The sequence below is a fragment of the Pyrus communis genome, chromosome 9 (genome assembly GCF_963583255.1).
Source record: "Pyrus communis chromosome 9, drPyrComm1.1, whole genome shotgun sequence".
In the NCBI taxonomy this organism is placed as follows: domain Eukaryota; kingdom Viridiplantae; phylum Streptophyta; class Magnoliopsida; order Rosales; family Rosaceae; genus Pyrus; species Pyrus communis.
Window position 1 is genome coordinate 23,397,937 of NC_084811.1, and position 18,227 is coordinate 23,416,163.

Genomic DNA, 18,227 nt, shown 5'->3' on the forward strand with positions numbered 1-18,227 from the left:
CCCCTAGTTTTAGCACATTGTCATATAGTTGTGTATCTTTTAATTGATTATTTTTTTATCAATTGGGGAAGGGAAGTTCCGACGTTGGACCTTTTCCAAAGAAAGGTACACCACTTGACAAGCACGAGGTTTTGCTTTTTAACAACAAGAAAAAGGCAATTACCTAACCAGAATGGGCGAGTATACCAACTCAATAAAACCTCTTGTTTGTTGTTTATGATTAGATTGGATTGAGTAACTCGAAAACTATATTATAGAGAGGAAATGCTTGAATTTGGAATACAGTAAGCTAAAGAGAAAATTCCTATTCATCAAGATAATCTAACACTTAGAAACACGAAAGAAATTCATTCTAATCCTACCAATGTGAAAATATTGGAAGGGATAATCCACCACTACGTTGGACTAATCTTTCCATTCTTTATTTAACATGCACCGAATCTAATTAGTTATTCAGATCAATCAAATCCTAAACAACAAATAATCTTAAATTTAAGGATTCTCATGTTTATAGACTACCCAACAAGGAATAGACAAGTACCAACTCATAAACCATATATTTTATCCCTCTTTTACAACATGGTTGTGTCCTTTCATTTTCTGTTTGAATCATGGCTTATGTTGAAATGTGGTCCACTTGTAGTTTTCCAAGCCAAACAATCAGATAAAAAAATGGAGGAATCTCCTACACACCCAGGTTGTGCGCATGGGTTGTGCATGATCCGTATGTATCGACAACATATTGATAGTATAATGACAATATAATGATGAAGCAATATCTACATATTATCGATAAGTTAGAGATATGTTGTCAATACACTGTCAATACGGATCATGCGTAACCCATTACGCACTACCCGCATGCACAAGGGAGAATTTCTGATAAAAAATGTGGCCGACCTATAATTTGGGCAATAAGTATTGTGATAGATACAATACATTAAAGCACACAATAAAATGCAGGATTGCTCCTGCAAATTGGTGTACGGAGCTTAGCTTTGAACAATGGCGACCTTGCTACTTTCACCATCACGACAGCTTCAACCAACTTAATTAGGGAATTTTCCAGGCACTCAGTATATATAATACGGATGAACGACGAGGTTATGTTTTATGGATGTGATATTAATTACAAATTCATGTGTATGAGTGGATTGTTACATCACGCAGCTATATTCCAATACTGCACCATACAAAATTTTTTCGTTGCTTAGACTTAATAAACGCATAAGCATGCAGGGTACACCACATATTGCCAATATAATATTTGATTTAACACTGATAATTTTGAAATAAAATTCTCTAGTTACTGAATTTTGCACGTACCCTTTTTCTCTACGTGGACTCTTTTCTTTTTTTTTTTCAACTTTTGTATTGAAGAAATTTAAAATAAAAGCAAGGTACATAAACAAAAAGGAATTCACAAGAACAAAAATAATGTGCGAAAATTACTTTCCAACTTAAAAAGCACTTAGATATAGAGGTGGAATAACAAGGAGGGCTGGATATATAAGCTGCTGGATCGGCCCTAGTTTTGAGGCAGCTTAATTAATTCGTCATCTTGGTTCCGCCACTAGGTGGGTGGTTTTCTAAAAGCTGTAAAACAATGTTTTTATAATTGAAAAGTAGTATTAAGTTTAACTTTTTTTAGTCAAACATTGTTAATTAGATACATTTTTTTTATTATAAAAGTGTTTTTATGCCGCAAAGATAATGAATTAGGAGTCAGCATTGAGGTAATTTTAATCATCATCAAGGAAGTTGAAGTTTTATTATAAAGCTAATTGAATATAGTAATCCAACTCTTTACATCCCATAATATTTTGATGTGGAACAACACTTAATATCCTCAATATACATAAAATACAATAGAATATAATAAAAAGAAAATTTTGAACTCGATAGTGATAGTTATACTATGGATGTTATTTATCTTGAGTCAAGTGTGAATGCATGGTGAAGATATATCACAGCCGTCGCTACCACTTTTACCCTGATTCCCACTAATCCGTGGCTGCCACTATCACTAGCATATACATCGATCATGCATGATAAAGATACAACAACTAATATATAGCAGCCACCGCCATCAGCGTCATGCATGCAATAATTCTTAGCTTTCCATTTTCCTACCTGTTACTTTTGCAATCACAAACAGTCCAGTCAGAGAAGAAATATTAAGTTTTAACCCCAGTTGGTCAGGTAGGAAAATGGAAAGCTAAGAATTTTTTTACTCTTTGATGGAAGATCAAAACCCTAATGTAATATGCCGTATTAAACATTATCTCACGTGGTCTGCAGGAGTGATTTGCAATTTCAAATATGGCTTAAGTTAAAGTTAAAGGTCAGGGTCCCCTTAATTTTTTGGTTAATTTGGATTCTTTATAAACTATTGCTATCAACTTCTCATGTGGCCCGTATATGGATCAAGACAGAAGACTACCCTGTTTTCTTTCTGATAGCCACATGTCACCCAATCTTGCATTGACTGGAGTAATAGGTGTATATTATATACAATTGTTAGTGCGAGTTAGGATCATATTTTGATCAGGAATGATTTGAATTTGAAAATGTTATCTTGTTTGGGTTCATATTACCGGTCTTTCACTTATTTTAATCAACAATGGAAAGGACAGAAAATTCCATTATTGAGTTCATATACTGTATTTAGTTTGGAAGTGTTCATTTATTTCTGTAAACACAATAGAATGATCACCTCCAAGTTAGGCACAACGTCTCATTCCATTCTTAATTAATATCCATTTTAGCTCAAGGACTTTAAACTCCAAATTTATGCACCAGAGATGCGAGACTAGGGCTTTGAGACTTGACTCTAGAACGCGAGATATTGAACATAAACCCTAATACCTAAACCATACCGTAAGTTTAAAACCTTTTGGCTCTTTTGGGTTTGCTTTTCTCATCACTCTGAAAAACATTTAGGGGCCGCATGTATTGTATATAGAGTTTGGTAGATTATCGTAGAGCTATGTATGAATACATGGATTTTGAGGGAGTTTACTTCCCCAAAATTCATGTGCATTTTGATTGAATTCTACATAGATTTTAATGAAGTTTGTGAGATTTTGGAATTTGTCTACAATACTTATACGTATTACTACCTCGATGGTCAGATGGTGATTGTATTAAATACATGTAATTATTGTAGCCAATCCTGAGACTTTATCATGGATTTAAATAGAACCATGTGGATTCACATGAACTTTTAGTGATCAATTTATTAAGAAACATTGCTAGTTTTTTAAATTTTCATGGCTCATTTGGCAATGCTTTTAATGGGTGAAAGTGTTTTTTGTGAAAATGTTTTTGGAATTAATCATTGGTAAATATGTAAGATAATCTTGGAAAAACACTTAAACTGTGTGCTTCTTGTAGGAAGCAAGTGTTTTGGAACCTAAAAACATTTTCTCTAAAAGTGCCTTCAGTCATTTAAAAAGCACTTCCAATCGAACCCTCATTATTTGAAATGGTGATTATGAACTTGACAAAGTGGTCGTATGAGGTGGTGGAAGTGTCATATGATGGCGGCTGGTGATGATCCTCATGGCAATGACGGTGGTTATGGCATTGGCTACAATGGTGGTGGTGAGAGTGGAGGAGATGCTCATCGTAAGGTGGCAAGGGCGACTATATGGTGGTGAAATGAGAATCATTGCATTATTGGCGGGTTGGAGTACTATCAAAAGTGAAAAAATGAAGTCCATCAAAATCTTAGGGGGAGAAGTTCGATTTGTTATGATAAAAAACTTATTATAAGAGTGCTCAATATCCATGATGTTTTAAAATTCTTTGAATTAATGAAATTTGAATACACCTGGATTTTTGTTGACTCCCAAAAAGTCATAATTGTATAACACAAGATCTTCAGAATTTTTAGAAGTCATAAAAAATCTTTATTAAATATAGAATGACTTCTATTAACCCTTTAAAAGTCTATATTCAATACAACTGAATTTCAAAATCGAGCAAAATGGATCAAACTCATATACAATACACCCTCTATTGCAATTTAGTAGGACAAGACTATCCACACTGCTAACTAAGCCATGTGTATTGAACTGGGATTTTAATACAGTTATAAATTCATGCAATCTAAATATATCATTGGGTAAATCATGAAGTTTGATGGAGTTTGATTTGATTTCCTAAAGCCTAGAACAGTATAAAATCTTTCCAAATACATCACACTCTTTAACTTTTAAAATACTTTAAAAATTATATTCTAATTGAATACACATGGAGTTTTAGGGACTTCTTATTTCTCTAGAGTTTTATAAAAGGAAAACTAATGAAAATGACTTGAAAATTTTGAGTTCTAACGATAAAGACAAAATAAAGGGTAAAGTGAATAGTCCCATGATTGACTTTTTAGTGTAAAAATGTGGTTCGTTAAAGTGAAAAATACCGAAAGTTTTTCGTTAAAGTTCCCCTTCATAAACTCCTTTAGAATCTTGATTGAATACCCATGGACTTCCAAGGATACATTTAAATCCTCGTATAACTAGTGTTTTAAAATTACATCGTTATTTAATACACTTGAACTTTTTTTGTTTTTCTCAAAAAATAGATTTGTTAGATTAGATATTAGAGGATTTGAACCCACGCCGTGATACAAGGGCAACACTCCTCTCCACTATTGTGGAAGAGGGCTACTTGCATACACATGAATTTTTATATACTCCTTTAAAATACTAATCAAATACATGAAGCTTTTATGAACTTCTATAACCTCCTTTGAAATTCTAATTGAATATCTCTCACCTTTAAGATACATTTCAATCCTAAAAAATACTCCAATAATTTTTTTTTTTTTTTTACAAACGTTAGAATAATCTACATTAAACTACAGGAACGGGTCGGGGATTTAAACTCAGAAACTTGGGTACAAAGACAAAAGATCTTAACCAAGTTACAAGCCACTTGCATTTCTAAACCCTTTTAAAATTCTTCAATATCCCAATTGAATACGTTCCTGAAAAGTACACACATTTGTTTTATATTTTTCTAGATATTCCATTTTTAACATGAATATTATTGAATATTTTGAACAAATTTTAATATCTACTAAACTACTAAAGAAAACAACCACAGCAAGCGACCCAGTGGTAAGGGCGCAGACTGTGGCTCCCCAATAAACAAAAATGTGGGAAGTTCCGAGTTCGATGCTCTGAGCTGGTGAGTCTACTTAACCATGGCCACACTTAAGGTGAAATTCTACATAACCTATTCGGGTCTCGAAGGAGTGGATAATTGTGGCTTGACACTAGTACGTCAAAAAAAAAAAAAAAATACTAAAGAAAACAACATGGAAATTGTAGTATATAGGTATTTCCTAGTGACCATTTTCCATCATTTTGAAAACGGGGGATTGTCCTAAAAGGAAATCACCGATGTATGGTGAATTGTAGTACAGGTATTCCTAGTGGTCGTTTGGTAAACAGATTTGATGAATGGTATGTCTAATATTGTTGAAAAGTAAAACTAGGTAGCCGATTTTTGAATGGACAAAGTTTTTCATTTCTTTAATTTGGCTCGTAACAAATTTTTTTATCTATGTGATATATGTGATGAGTGAGATTGGGTAATGTTTATACTCAATTTTGTACTATCAGTCTATATGTTTGTAGTCGTTAGATTAAAAGAAGATCAAAATCATTTTTAATATTTATCATTATGGTTTTAATAATAGAAAACTTCATTTTAATCCTTGGCAAAGATGATTTTTAGATTAAAACCATGAGTAAGATCAAAATCTAATTTGAGTCCCTTGATACATTAATAACCTCATTTATTAATTATATTTTGATTTTTTAATTATTTCTCTTTTTCTTCCTAATTTTTAATGTATTAATTTTATTTTATTATAATTTTCATTTTCATTTCATTTATCCTAATATATATATTGTTGTAAATATTTAGATAAACTAATTTTTGTTGTACAATATATTTCGATATACTTTGTCTTCTTCATTTAGGTACATTAAATTCATTATTAATTATACATTGCAGTGCATATATTTAGGTACACACATTTCAGTACAGACATTTTGATACAAACATTTAGGTACCTCAATTCAATATAATACATTTCGGTGCATATATTTCAGTACATACATTTATGACACATCCCGACCCGGATTGTCCACTAGGACTTCAAATCGAGTTGTGTTGGCCGACACCTGGAAGGTGACGAAGCCATAAAGTATAGTGATGTGGAATATGTGAATAAATTAAAACCTAAAAGTGCCTAAATACGAGAGTGCGCTGTGAGCGGAAATGAACCCATTTCACATGTGACGTCAGAGCATAAGTAAAGTATAGTAGAGTGGATTGAAAATCATACCATTGAAGGTAATCTCCAATGCCAAGATTTGCCACGAATCCTCATCAATACGAAAACTCTGCTACTAGAACCTGGAGGGATAAAAAAAACAAGAGTGAGTGGGCCTGAAAATAACGCTTTAATAAAGACCTTCTAAACGTTATAATCCCTCGCTGTAATACATGTATAGTTTCCAGGAAATCATACTACGTATAAATATGAAATCAAATGTAAATCAATAGTAAATCCAAGAATATTCCAAATCACTACATATCGGCAACAGTATATAAAAAAAATCAGGTGCTCATCAATCTATGATAATACATGAGTTGGAGTTGCCTAACGCAACCTGTACGACTCATAAATCAATCTATGATAACACATGAGTCGAAGTTGTCTAATGTAACATGTACGATAGTGTCGGAGTTGCCTAGTATTGCAACATGTACGACAGTGTCGGAGTTGCCTAGTCTATTATTGCAACTTGTACGACAATGTCGGAGTTGTCTATTATTGCAACTTGTACGACAATGTCGGAGTTGCCTATTATTGCAACCTGTATGACAATGTCGGAGTTCTCTATTATTGCAACTTGTACGACAGTGTCGAAGTTGCCTATTGCAACATGTACGACAGTGTTGAAGTTGCCTATCGCAACCTGTACAACAGTGTCGGAGTTGCATAAAACATAAATATAGTCAAGCCATAACTCAATCATTTCAAATAACACCATAAACTCACCTGAACTTACCTGCGTGTCCCACGTTCACCTTGGCACTTCCAAGCATTCGCAACAATTATATGCAGGTAATATGCATATGGATATGCCATGATACAATCTAAAACTCAACCATATCATAGTATTTTAAAATATATATTAACATGGCATAAAATGCATAAATCAATTTAAAAGTATTTGTGGAACCATCAATCATATATATACTATAAAAGTAAAAGATCCACTCACCTGAGGTCCGCGCCACGACTCCCTGGCACGAATATCGAGACATCACGAATGATCATCACCTAGAACAAATATTCAATCACGTCTTAGAACTCTTATCAATAAAACACGTAACTTACATAAAACACATCCCAAGGACGTTCTAGAATGATTTGAGACCCATTGACCAAAAGTCAACTGTCAGTCAAAGATCAACGGTAAGGTCCACAACCCTACGTAACTCAATCCAGAAGATTACTAACTCAGATTTCTGATCCGTAACTTTCAAAGATACACATTATGCTTCTAGAACAACATCCTAAAGTTTCGGAATGATCCAATGGTCGGATCTCTGCCAATTGCTAAATTTAAGTGGCGGTCGATATTTTATTTTACGAACTTACAAATCTGATTCGGAAAGATCCATACGTCGGATTCCCGATCCGTAAGTTCCTGTGGTCCTCAAATATTATGTACTATAAGCTACTAAGGTTTGGTGACGATCCAACGGTCATATCGTCAATTCATGCAAGAACCCCGTGACGGCCAACTAGGTGGTCAACTACGAAACTACATTAAAATATTGTAATTTCACTAAAGAATGTCAAATATAGAATTGGAGCATCCAAATTAGCCAAAGATGGTCAGGTGGGGTCTTGGCCCATGCGCTGCCACACGTGGTGGTTCGCCGCCACAGTTTGTCGGAAAAATTCCACTATTTCTAAAAATTCTCAAATTTCAAAGAAATGAAGATCTTAAAGAGAGGAACAATTTTCATACTGGCCACGAAGTTCAAAAGTGGACGGAAGATGGTCAATGTTGCCCACAGAGCCGGCGGGTGCCTAAAGCTTCCCGGCGTCGATTCGTCGTCTAGGTGCTCCAACGGGGTCAAGGTTGGTCGGGATTTTCTCCTAGGATGATGGGCTACAAAGCCCAAGTGGTGGCATCGGCCATCGCTTTGCCGATTCGTTGGAAAATTGAAAAGACTGGCCGGAGCATTGTTGATTTTCGTCAACTTTCATGGCCTCAAACCGCCACAGGCACATACCGTGGTTAATCAAGGTGGTTCTTCGGTGGGTTTTGTAGAGGGGAATGATAGCTTCAAGATGGTGGTGGTGGCATCGAAAAACTCCACCGGAGTTGGCCGAAATCGGCCTTGGAAAATGAGAGGTCGAACTGGGTTGTGTGGTATGCACGGGTTGAAAGGGAAGAGGATGAGGTTCTTCTCTCTCCTTCCTGATTGGCTGATCCTTCTCTCTAATTTCTGATTGGTCCTCCTTCTAACATATCTAATTGGTCACTTAAACAAAATAGCTGATTGGTCCCCTTATTCTTGCTTAAAATCTGATTGGTTTCTTTCCCACAAGGTGGGGAGTTCAATTTATTTATAGCTAAACTTTAAATAACCAATTTCAAACGTAACTATACTGTTATAATCCAGACTCGCAAACAGCTTTTGTCTATACGTTCGTGGCAATGATTACTATGCAAATACTCCAAAAGAACGACTCATACATCTCTCTAAACAATGGAAATGGTAGTCAAAATCCTTGCCTCTATGGCATTTTCGTCAATTCACGCTTTTAAAATTTATAAAACATAAAATTAGGGATGGGTTGTCACAGTTAGGTACATTAATTTAATATAATATATTTCGGTGCATATATTTCGGTACATACATTTCAGTACTAACATTTAAATACATTAGTTTAATATAATACATTTCGGTACACACATTTCGGTACTAACATTTAGGTACATTAATTGAGTCTTTCAAGTTTAAGAATGTTAAATAAAATTAATAAATTAAAAAACTCATTTTTGATCAAAAAATAAATTAAAATTTGTATGTTAATAAATTTAAATATTTAATGGGAGACATTAAATAAAATGCACATTAATTAGTTTGAATTAATGACACATCAAGGAATTATAATCAATATGTAATCTAACACCAGGTTTATTTTAAATTTCAATTTTCTTGAAGGATTAAAATTAAAAAACCCCTTTTAATAATCATAATGTCCGAAGTGTTATTGGTAATTATTTTGAAAGTGCTTGAGAGTAGGAATAATTAAGGAGTCCAGTGTTTCATGTAATGAGGACTCATGTTGAAATGACGACTAGATATGTTACATGCAACTATCTCTATTACTCTGGAGATAATCAAGTATAAGGCTTGGACTTGATCTTGAGTTAAAAAGAGATAAAAGGGACCAGTTGGCCATGAGGAGTTGAAGATAATTTCAAGTATATTATGATAATATTCCAAGGAGTTGGAAGGCCATCACACTCTATAGTACGACTTAGACTTAAATATCAAGCAATTTATTCCTATTGTGAGACTGTGAAAGTAAAAGAGTTTCATATTGGTGAGGGAGAAACCTTGCAATGACTTATAAGAGGTTGGGCTACTCCCTATATTGCCAATTAGGTTTATGGTGGAGCCTTAACCTTCATCATGGTATCAGAGCAGGTTAGCCTACGTGTGAAGCTCAATAGCCACATGTGCTCCACGTCATCCAATTCGAGTTGTTCACGTGTTTGACTTGAAAATTCAACACACGTAGGGGGCGTGTGAGAATGTGATGGTAAAAGAGTCCCACGTTGGTGAAAGGATAAACCTTGCAAGAACTTATAAAAGGTTGGGCTACTCCCTATATTGCCAACTGGTTTTATAGTGGAACCTCAACCTTCTTCACCTACAAATACAAGATTGTGGGCAACAAGAAGATGACTTTCAACTCAAAACACAAATTAACGCTCTACGCGAAACCCTTTCGCATCTTTTAGACGAGTTTTTCATAAACATCCAATGAAGGGACCGACTGGATCGACGGGGCTGGAGTTGTAGAGTCAGTTTGGCTTAAGAGTCTCAACCGACTGGATAGGAAGATATTATCATTGATTCTGTGGCTGACTATTTATCCTAAGTCTTAATCGGCAATAAGTCTTTGATTCTTTAGCAAAAGATGTCACTTCATTAGCCTTCTTGGTAAAGTTGGGTGTTCTATGACTGGTTACTCCCAAGTTTGGCATACAGATAGCCGAACCACTTTTAAAATTAGGATGCTCATCTCCTTTGAGTATCTTTGTCCATATAGTTTGATGCTGATTCGGTGGACCTACATTTTCACCAATATAGTTGAGGCTGCCGAACCCTGTGCACATGATCCAGAACATCACAATGATTTAAATAACCTTGTCTTTAGGTTTTAGAACCCAAGACTGAGAATGTTCATTCCTCGGCCACAATCACTCGATTCGGAAGTTAACTGTGCATTCCATCACCTCACCACATTCAAGTTATTCGCCTAGCTTAGCTAGTCGACGAATTGATACGCCCACATTAGCATTTAAGCCACCAAAAAACATAGTTAACTCAATTACTGAAATTGCGTGCCACGTAGACTTTATAATTTTTAAGAAATAGATATATATTCACACACATGCTAGCATTTTGATAGGTTTCCAGGAAACTGGTAATTTTCAACCATCCAAGCCAACTTTCTACAGCTACCAAGCTCATTTATATATGGTCCATATTCAAAACAATAAGATAAACCAATGGCCATGCATGCATATGCGAACACCTTCAATAATGTCCCCATTAACTAATTTACAAAATAACCCTCAAATTTCACTCTATCCCCACCATCACCCACCCTCCTCTTTGTCCTCTCTATATATACCCCTAACCATGAGCCAGCCTTCTTCACCCTCCATTCCCAATTAACCAAACCAAAAAGAAGAAGAAGAAGAAAATGGGTTCCCTCCCTCACATAGTAGAAGATTGCTTGGGCGTCCTCCAAGTCTTTAGCGACGGTTCGATCAACCGTTGCTCTTTAACGGACATAAACTTCAACATTCCTGTCATTGATGACGGCTCCGTGGGCTTCAAAGACATCACTTTCGACAAAAAACACAGACTTTCCCTTCGTTTATACAAACCCAAATCGACAAACCAAGATTCCAAGCTCCCCGTGGTGTTCTACTTCCACGGTGGCGGCTTCTGTGTTGGCTCACACATGTGGCCAAACTGCCACAATTGCTGCATCCGCCTGTCGTCGGGGCTCCAGGCCCTTGTGCTATCTCCCGACTATAGGCTCGCTCCAGAGCACAAGCTTCCGGCCGCAATTGACGATGCAGTGAGTGCAGTGGAGTGGCTGCAAAGGGAGGCTTCGGGAAAGAGCACGAATAACTGTGATGCATGGATTCGTGGTACAGCTGACTTCGACCGGGTTTTTGTATTGGGTGACTCTTCAGGTGGGAATATGGCTCACCACCTGGCGGTTCGGTTCGCGACGGGGTCGATCAAGCCGGCTCCGATTAGGGTACGCGGGTTTGTGCTGCTGGCGCCATTTTTTGGTGGGGCGGAAAGGACAAAGTCAGAGGAAGGTCCTTGTGAGGTATTGTTGAGTTTGGAAATACTTGACAGGTATTCCTTCAAAACTTTTCGAGTCTTGTCCTTTTGCCAGTTTGCACATTTAGTGCTCTCTTATCTTTTTCTCTTCTTCATGACGAAAATGATCTCTTATCTTACAACTTGGTATATGACAATCTCCACATTCAATCTGGATCATATATTTAAGGAACATAATATAACATATATTGTGAGATTTCATATCGTCCATTTATGTATTAATTAATATTCTCTTGTGTGATAATTTTACATTTTTGTCGTCTATTTTGAATTGTATATTCAATCTAAACCTCTCTATCAATAGTTTAGATTCACATAATGTTTTAAATTGTTATTTCAATCAATAGGGAGTGTGAAAATTTGCACTTTAATTTTTTTTTCAACATTGTAGAAGTAAGCATGAGATAAGTCAGCCATAATGTTCTACGTCTGCACCTTGATACAAAAAACAAGTCACAATTAATAAGTGCATACAAATCTAATTACTTAATTCGGATAATGTGCTTCTTCAGATGTGTACAAGTATTTTTGCTTGATAAAAGTTACACAAACCCTAATTAAGTCAACTCCATGCATGAGACGAAGTTCCATAATCTAATTAATTCCCTTGGTGTCAACTATTTTGTTTTTGTTCTCAAATGGGCTGTTAGCTAGGTGTCCACTTGTTTGTAGAAAAACCCAAAACTTGTATACCCCATTTCTCTTTTCAGAGAAGTTTTTATCTGTACCAGAAACTTGCGTCTCTTTTACAGAAAGATGAAAAATTATACGTTGCAATTGGCCACCTTGTGAATTTGTAAGAAGGCATTTCTACCTATTCATGAGGATCCATAAAGCAACAAATCATTTTGGTACAAAGAAATGGGAATCTCATAGAGTAAATTTTGACTACAATCAAAAGCATCCAAATTAAGGTTTATGAGGGCATTCAATCACATTTGACTAGGGACATATATGCATTGTGAGATGTTTTGTCAATCATTTAAATGTCATATCCATCTTGACCATAAAAGATGTCGGCACATGTGAATTGCATCGTAATTATTTGTCCTTTCATAAGACAAAGACTATATACTTTTATGGTCTAAAATTAGACTATATATAAATTATAGGTGATGACTACTAGCTAGAAGACACCTAGGGGAGAAGATGCCCTCCAAATCCCTCTAAAGTTGTTGATGTGAAACTCATTTCTTGTTTACGTGTGCCATGACTTGACCTTGAATGAGTCATCATTTGGTATTGGAGGTGTCCTTATCCAAATAATATCTCAAAGTAATAATTTAAGCTTAATTAGCTTGTGTTTTACGGATTTGGATCTCATTCGGATCCAAATTGTGAGGATCTAAGGATCCTCACATCTTAGCAATTCATTGTGCATCGTGCGACCAAAAATTATTTGATTTTTTATATTTAAAATTAAACACAAATAATACCTGATAAAAACTGACTGCACGATGTATGATGAATTGTCAGGATGTGGGGATCCTAAGGATCCCCACAAAGTGGATCTGGAGAGGATCCTCTTCCGTGTTTTACCAACATGGGCAATCCAAAAAATAATAACTATAATCAAAATGATCATAACTTGATTAGATTTAAACACGTCAAGTTTAGCATATGAAGAATATCAGTTGGTATTTTTTTAAATAAAAAAATTTCGGAGTTAGAACCTCTTACATTCATGAGAAGAGAAACAAAAATAAATAGTTAAATGGTGACCACTTAGATAGCTTAAAAAAAATTGATATAGAGTGAGAGCTATTATTACCAAAAAAAAAAAGTAGTCATGATGCACTCATCTCTAGTAAGAAAACTAAGAAGAGCGTGATGATTATTTCAGTGTTTATAACAATTAACGAAAAGAATTTCTAAAATTTTTGAGACATTCAAACTTAGTACTTCTTTCAACATCAGAAAAACAAATACTGTGGTTTTGACAATTATTGAAGATACTTTGATTTGATTTGTGTGGTATGAACATATGCAACATTGCTACTTACCATGCACGAATAATGATCAAACTTTGAGTTTCTTTTCAAACGTGTAAGATATTGCTTAAGCCAATATAAGCATGACCAACTAACCCGAAATGACTATGATATAAAGCTAGATAACCTTGATATCAGGATAACAAGCAAGTCTAATTATCGTGTAAGTAGTGCTTAATCCAATATGAGTATGACCTTTGCACACCAAAAATGATTAAGATAGTGCCATATCCATTATCTTTTTTTTTTCAATCAAACAATATTCCTTGTCATATTCCCTTAACCAATGCATTACTGATGGTTCTAATATTGTACACGTATTTGACTCTGGATATCGAAATAAATTTACAAGAGAACATTTTTGTGATCATTTCTCTTTTTTAGTTAACATTATTCCTTCTAGTATTATTCCCACGTAAAAGATTTGATATGTATCATATTAGGATCCCTGTAAGATTTATATGAAATTAATTTGATATCTATGTTAACTGTTATAATTCTTGCAGATTTTGGAGGCTTTCGATGCCAGTAGGAGAAACCAGAGACCATCCAATGGTCAACCCATTTGGACCAAACAGTCCAAACCTTGAGAAGGTGGCCCTTGATCCCATCTTGGTTATCGTGGGTGGCAATGAACTGTTGAAAGATAGGGTGGAGAGCTACTGGAGAAAGTTAAAAGATTTGGGAAAGAAAATTGAGTATGTCGAATTTGAAGGAGAGCAACATGGTTTTTTAACTAATGATCCATACTCAGAAGTCTCAAATGAAGCTCTGCAAATTATTAAAAGATTTATGACCGAAAACTCCAACTGATTAAGGCACCATCTGTATGCTTGCATGTGATATTGTTGGAAGTGTTTCCAGCTCTTTAATTTATTCTGAAGTGTTTGAGCTTGTCTGTTTGTATGCAAGAATTTGTAGGTGTAGCTAGCAACTTGCTTTTTCTGAATATGAGCAAGCAATAAGTATTAATATTTATCATGAAAAGTTGTATGTATGTATGTATGTATGTTTTATGTTGTATGTTATGGGAGTAAATAATGAGTAATAATTCCCAGTAAAGACTGGTACGATTCAATTCAACACTTTGTTCGTTAGGGTTTGATTGTGTCGTAGCTCTATGATTGGGATTAGGTTTATCGTTGGATGAACTGCATTACTAATATTGACCCTAAAAAAGAAACAGTAGGTATAGCTAGTCCGTGAACAACTAACCATTGCACTGCTTAAAATTATCATGCTTGGTCCACATAGAAAAAAAAACCTAAACGGTTTGAGCCTAGGATCAAGAATTTTGTCAGAAACAAGGCTAATAACTAGAGGGTAATGGTCTTTCTTTCAGAACCTTAGCCAAGTAATCACCATCTCTGGCTGACTCTCCTTCAATTGGTGATGTTAGCAAACAGCCTTAGAAGAAACCGCTACAAGGTACGAAAGTTACTTGAGGGACTAAAAGGAGCCAACAGACCACAAAGCAAGCAAGAAGGAGAGTCTAGAAAAGGCGAGGCAAGGCGCTCTTCTAGGAAGATTGTGTCCATGATCTAGTAATCTAAGCCTTGCTTCTTCTGGTCGGCCCGTATTAGCCTGTGCTTTATTACAAGTAGTCATTCCTCCCGTTTCTTTAGTCTTTTCAATGGTACTTGAATCTTAAGTCGCAGCATGTCTTGCTGTAAGGGAGTTTTTTTATTGTCAATCTAGTGTTAAGGTAATCCATTACGGAAACAGGGGTAGTATTATAAAGGGCTAATCAGATTTTTTTTCCTCATTTTTTGCATGAGTTTGTTAACATAAGTTACTAGGGAGAGGATAAATCGTTTCCTTCTTTCGCTATTAGTTGATCTAAAGGCTTTTATGATTTGTTAACTATCTGCTTCAAAAAGATAGCGATAAGAAAATTAGGGCATACCTTATTGATACATTCCTAAAGTCTGGTTCCCTTAAACTGTTGCAAAGGATCGTATAGCCAACCGTTGTGACCGGCTTCGTGAGACCATTCGGTCTACACATGGCTAAGCTCTATGGCCCTTCTTCACTCACTCCCAAAACTAGGCTTCTATACGATGATTGAAAGAGTCATTCTTGTCTTGTAAGTTGAGGAAGAAGGGTGTTATCATCTTACAAGTCTTATCATTTTAAATTATAATTTTCTTTCAGAAATTCGACGGTAGGAGAGCTTTATTCATGATTTGAAAAATATACGACTTAGTATTACGATCTAATAGTATTATTCTCTACTTTCTTCCCGAATTTAAATAGTATTATTCTCTATTTTGTAAGTGTTAGCATTAGGTTTGACTCTGTAAATTGCAAGTTAAATACCAAATTATTATGATTGAACTATTGTGTAGCTTAGCCTAAAGTCGTCACCTTTTAATATAAATATATCATTGTATAAAATAATAAAAAGACAAACAGGAGATATAAGGCCTGACCCCAACTATATAATCTTTAACTATAATAGTGTCCTGAATATTATTTGAAAGGCATCTCAAACAATTAAAACTAAAGAAAATTGAGATTCCATCATAAAATCAATTAACAATATGAAAAATAACTCAACTTATATAAGGTCTCTTGTCTCATCAATGTGAGATTCAATGTCAATACAAATAAATCAGCACAAGTTAAACAAACCGAGCTAACGCTTTCATTTTAAATATTTCATAACTGTATATAAATGTGATAAAATTGGTTTTCAAATAAGAGAAATTTATTCTTAAGTTACAGTCAACAAGATTTATACGTAAGTTAACCCAAACATTATACGATTGCATATGTTAAGTTAGTGTTACATGATCAAGATTAATATTTGACATGGATACAAGCTATCATGGTCCCTTAATTGGTTTAATATTTCCCTTGTTGTAGTCCCTTTACAAAGAAAACGAAATCAAGACGGACTATTTATCCCCTTGATTAAACAATAATAAACGTCCCTGTCCATAACTTTTAGACCAAACTCACTCAAATCAAACCTTTCGTATGAGATTTTGGTATACTCATCCAATATTTTGCTTTTATGCTAAATTATGAAATTGTTCATTGTCTGGTTACGAGGATCCTTCTGAGAAGATTTAGTGGGTCCATAATTATCAATCCATGCCATGCTTTGGATTAGGGCTTGTATATTATATTCATCAACTACAAATTGAGCCTTATCTTATTGACCAGAGAAAAAATATATAACTATCCACATTTCCATTTCCCCCCTATTTTTAAAGATTAACGTCTCGCATGCAACGCGATTTCCTTTTGGTTTACACACTGCTGGTTGCTTTGACAAGACGTTCGGTAATGCTTCTTTACAATGTACTATGTTCAATAGTACTTTACTAATCGAATTTATTAATATAAAAATACTTTTCACTTTTATGTTAATCATAGTCATAAGTATTTCGGAATTAGGTCGGTTTTATCCTTAAAGTATGAAATATTTTATTCTCGATTTGGCATGTCCAGTGCCATTTTTCTGTAGTGAGATTAATGCGGTGCACGAGGCATCCTAACCACTATAACATTCTATGGATTGGGTTACTTGGGAGGCTCTTGACCTAAGTGGCAAGGCATAGGTGGTTTGCTAGAGAAAGACGACATAGGTATCTCCAACGATTTCAACAAAAAAAACTCATGGATCGTCCGCTTTTGATAGCAAGATAAAGTTAAAGCATTCAATTCAAAATTAATCGTTGGTAAATATTGGACTTAATATTTTAACATGTCCGCTTTCGATAACAAGATAAATTTAAAGTAACCAATTCAAAACCAATCGTCAACAAATATTAGAAACACTATTTCAGCGTGTATAAAACAAGACTTCAATGAAAAATGTGATGCAAAATAACTGAACTGTTAATTGACGATTGCAACTCCATGCCAAATGAAACAAATCCTATAATACTCATAGGGTAGCAGGCAGAAGAAAAGCCACTTTAGGTTGAGGTTGCATACTTGCATAGGGTAGTAGAAGGGCGAACTTTATATAAGGCAACGTTAATGATAATGGGATAGTGCAGGCCAAAAGTTGATAGTCATCAAAACTTAAAAAACCATTAATCAAAGAGATTATATAAGATATATTGTAATATACAACAGAACACGATTCATTTGATTTCCAACCACCGAAGAAAATGCCTTATCAAGACTAAATCCATAATAGAATTATTTTCAAGTAGTTAAGAGTATTTATCCATATAGTTGATGTTCTGTGTTGACCAGAGAAAATTATATAACTATCCACATTCTCATTTCCCCCCTATTTTTAAAGATTAATGTGTCTTGCCTGCAACGCGATTTCCTTTTGGTTCATACACTGCTCGTTGCTTTGACAAGACGTTTGGAAATGTTTCTTTACAAACCCTTCTGACCTTTTTGTGAAATTGACTTACTAACAGTCAGTATAAATTCTAATTGAATAGATGGGTTTAGGTTGGTAATCGACCGATGACAACCCACTGGATAGACAATTTTTCAGAAGCAACCAGTGAAGGCGACCGACTGGATCGACAGGGTTAGAGCTGGAGAGTCAGT

At 35.0% G+C, this 18,227-nt stretch overlaps 1 protein-coding gene across 1 annotated transcript; it reads left to right on the forward strand.

Annotated features, from left to right (window-relative positions):
• The first annotated feature begins 10,998 nt into the window (after nucleotides 1-10,998).
• LOC137745284 (carboxylesterase 15-like) lies at nucleotides 10,999-14,783 on the forward strand. Its single transcript, XM_068485214.1, has 2 exons — nucleotides 10,999-11,724; nucleotides 14,207-14,783. Exons 1-2 carry the CDS (start codon nucleotides 11,051-11,053, stop codon nucleotides 14,511-14,513), a joined length of 981 nt encoding a protein of 326 aa, XP_068341315.1. The 5' UTR covers nucleotides 10,999-11,050; the 3' UTR covers nucleotides 14,514-14,783.
• The last annotated feature ends 3,444 nt before the right edge of the window (nucleotides 14,784-18,227 follow it).

What these genes read in the sequence shown, in the direction of transcription:
- LOC137745284 (XM_068485214.1), top strand. Translation starts at nt 11,051, where the DNA reads ATGGGTTCCCTCCCTCACATAGTAGAAGATTGCTTGGGCGTCCTCCAA. An exon ending in AGTTTGGAAATACTTGACAG is followed by an intron (nt 11,725 to 14,206) that starts GTATTCCTTCAA and finishes TAATTCTTGCAG; the next exon opens with ATTTTGGAGGCTTTCGATGC.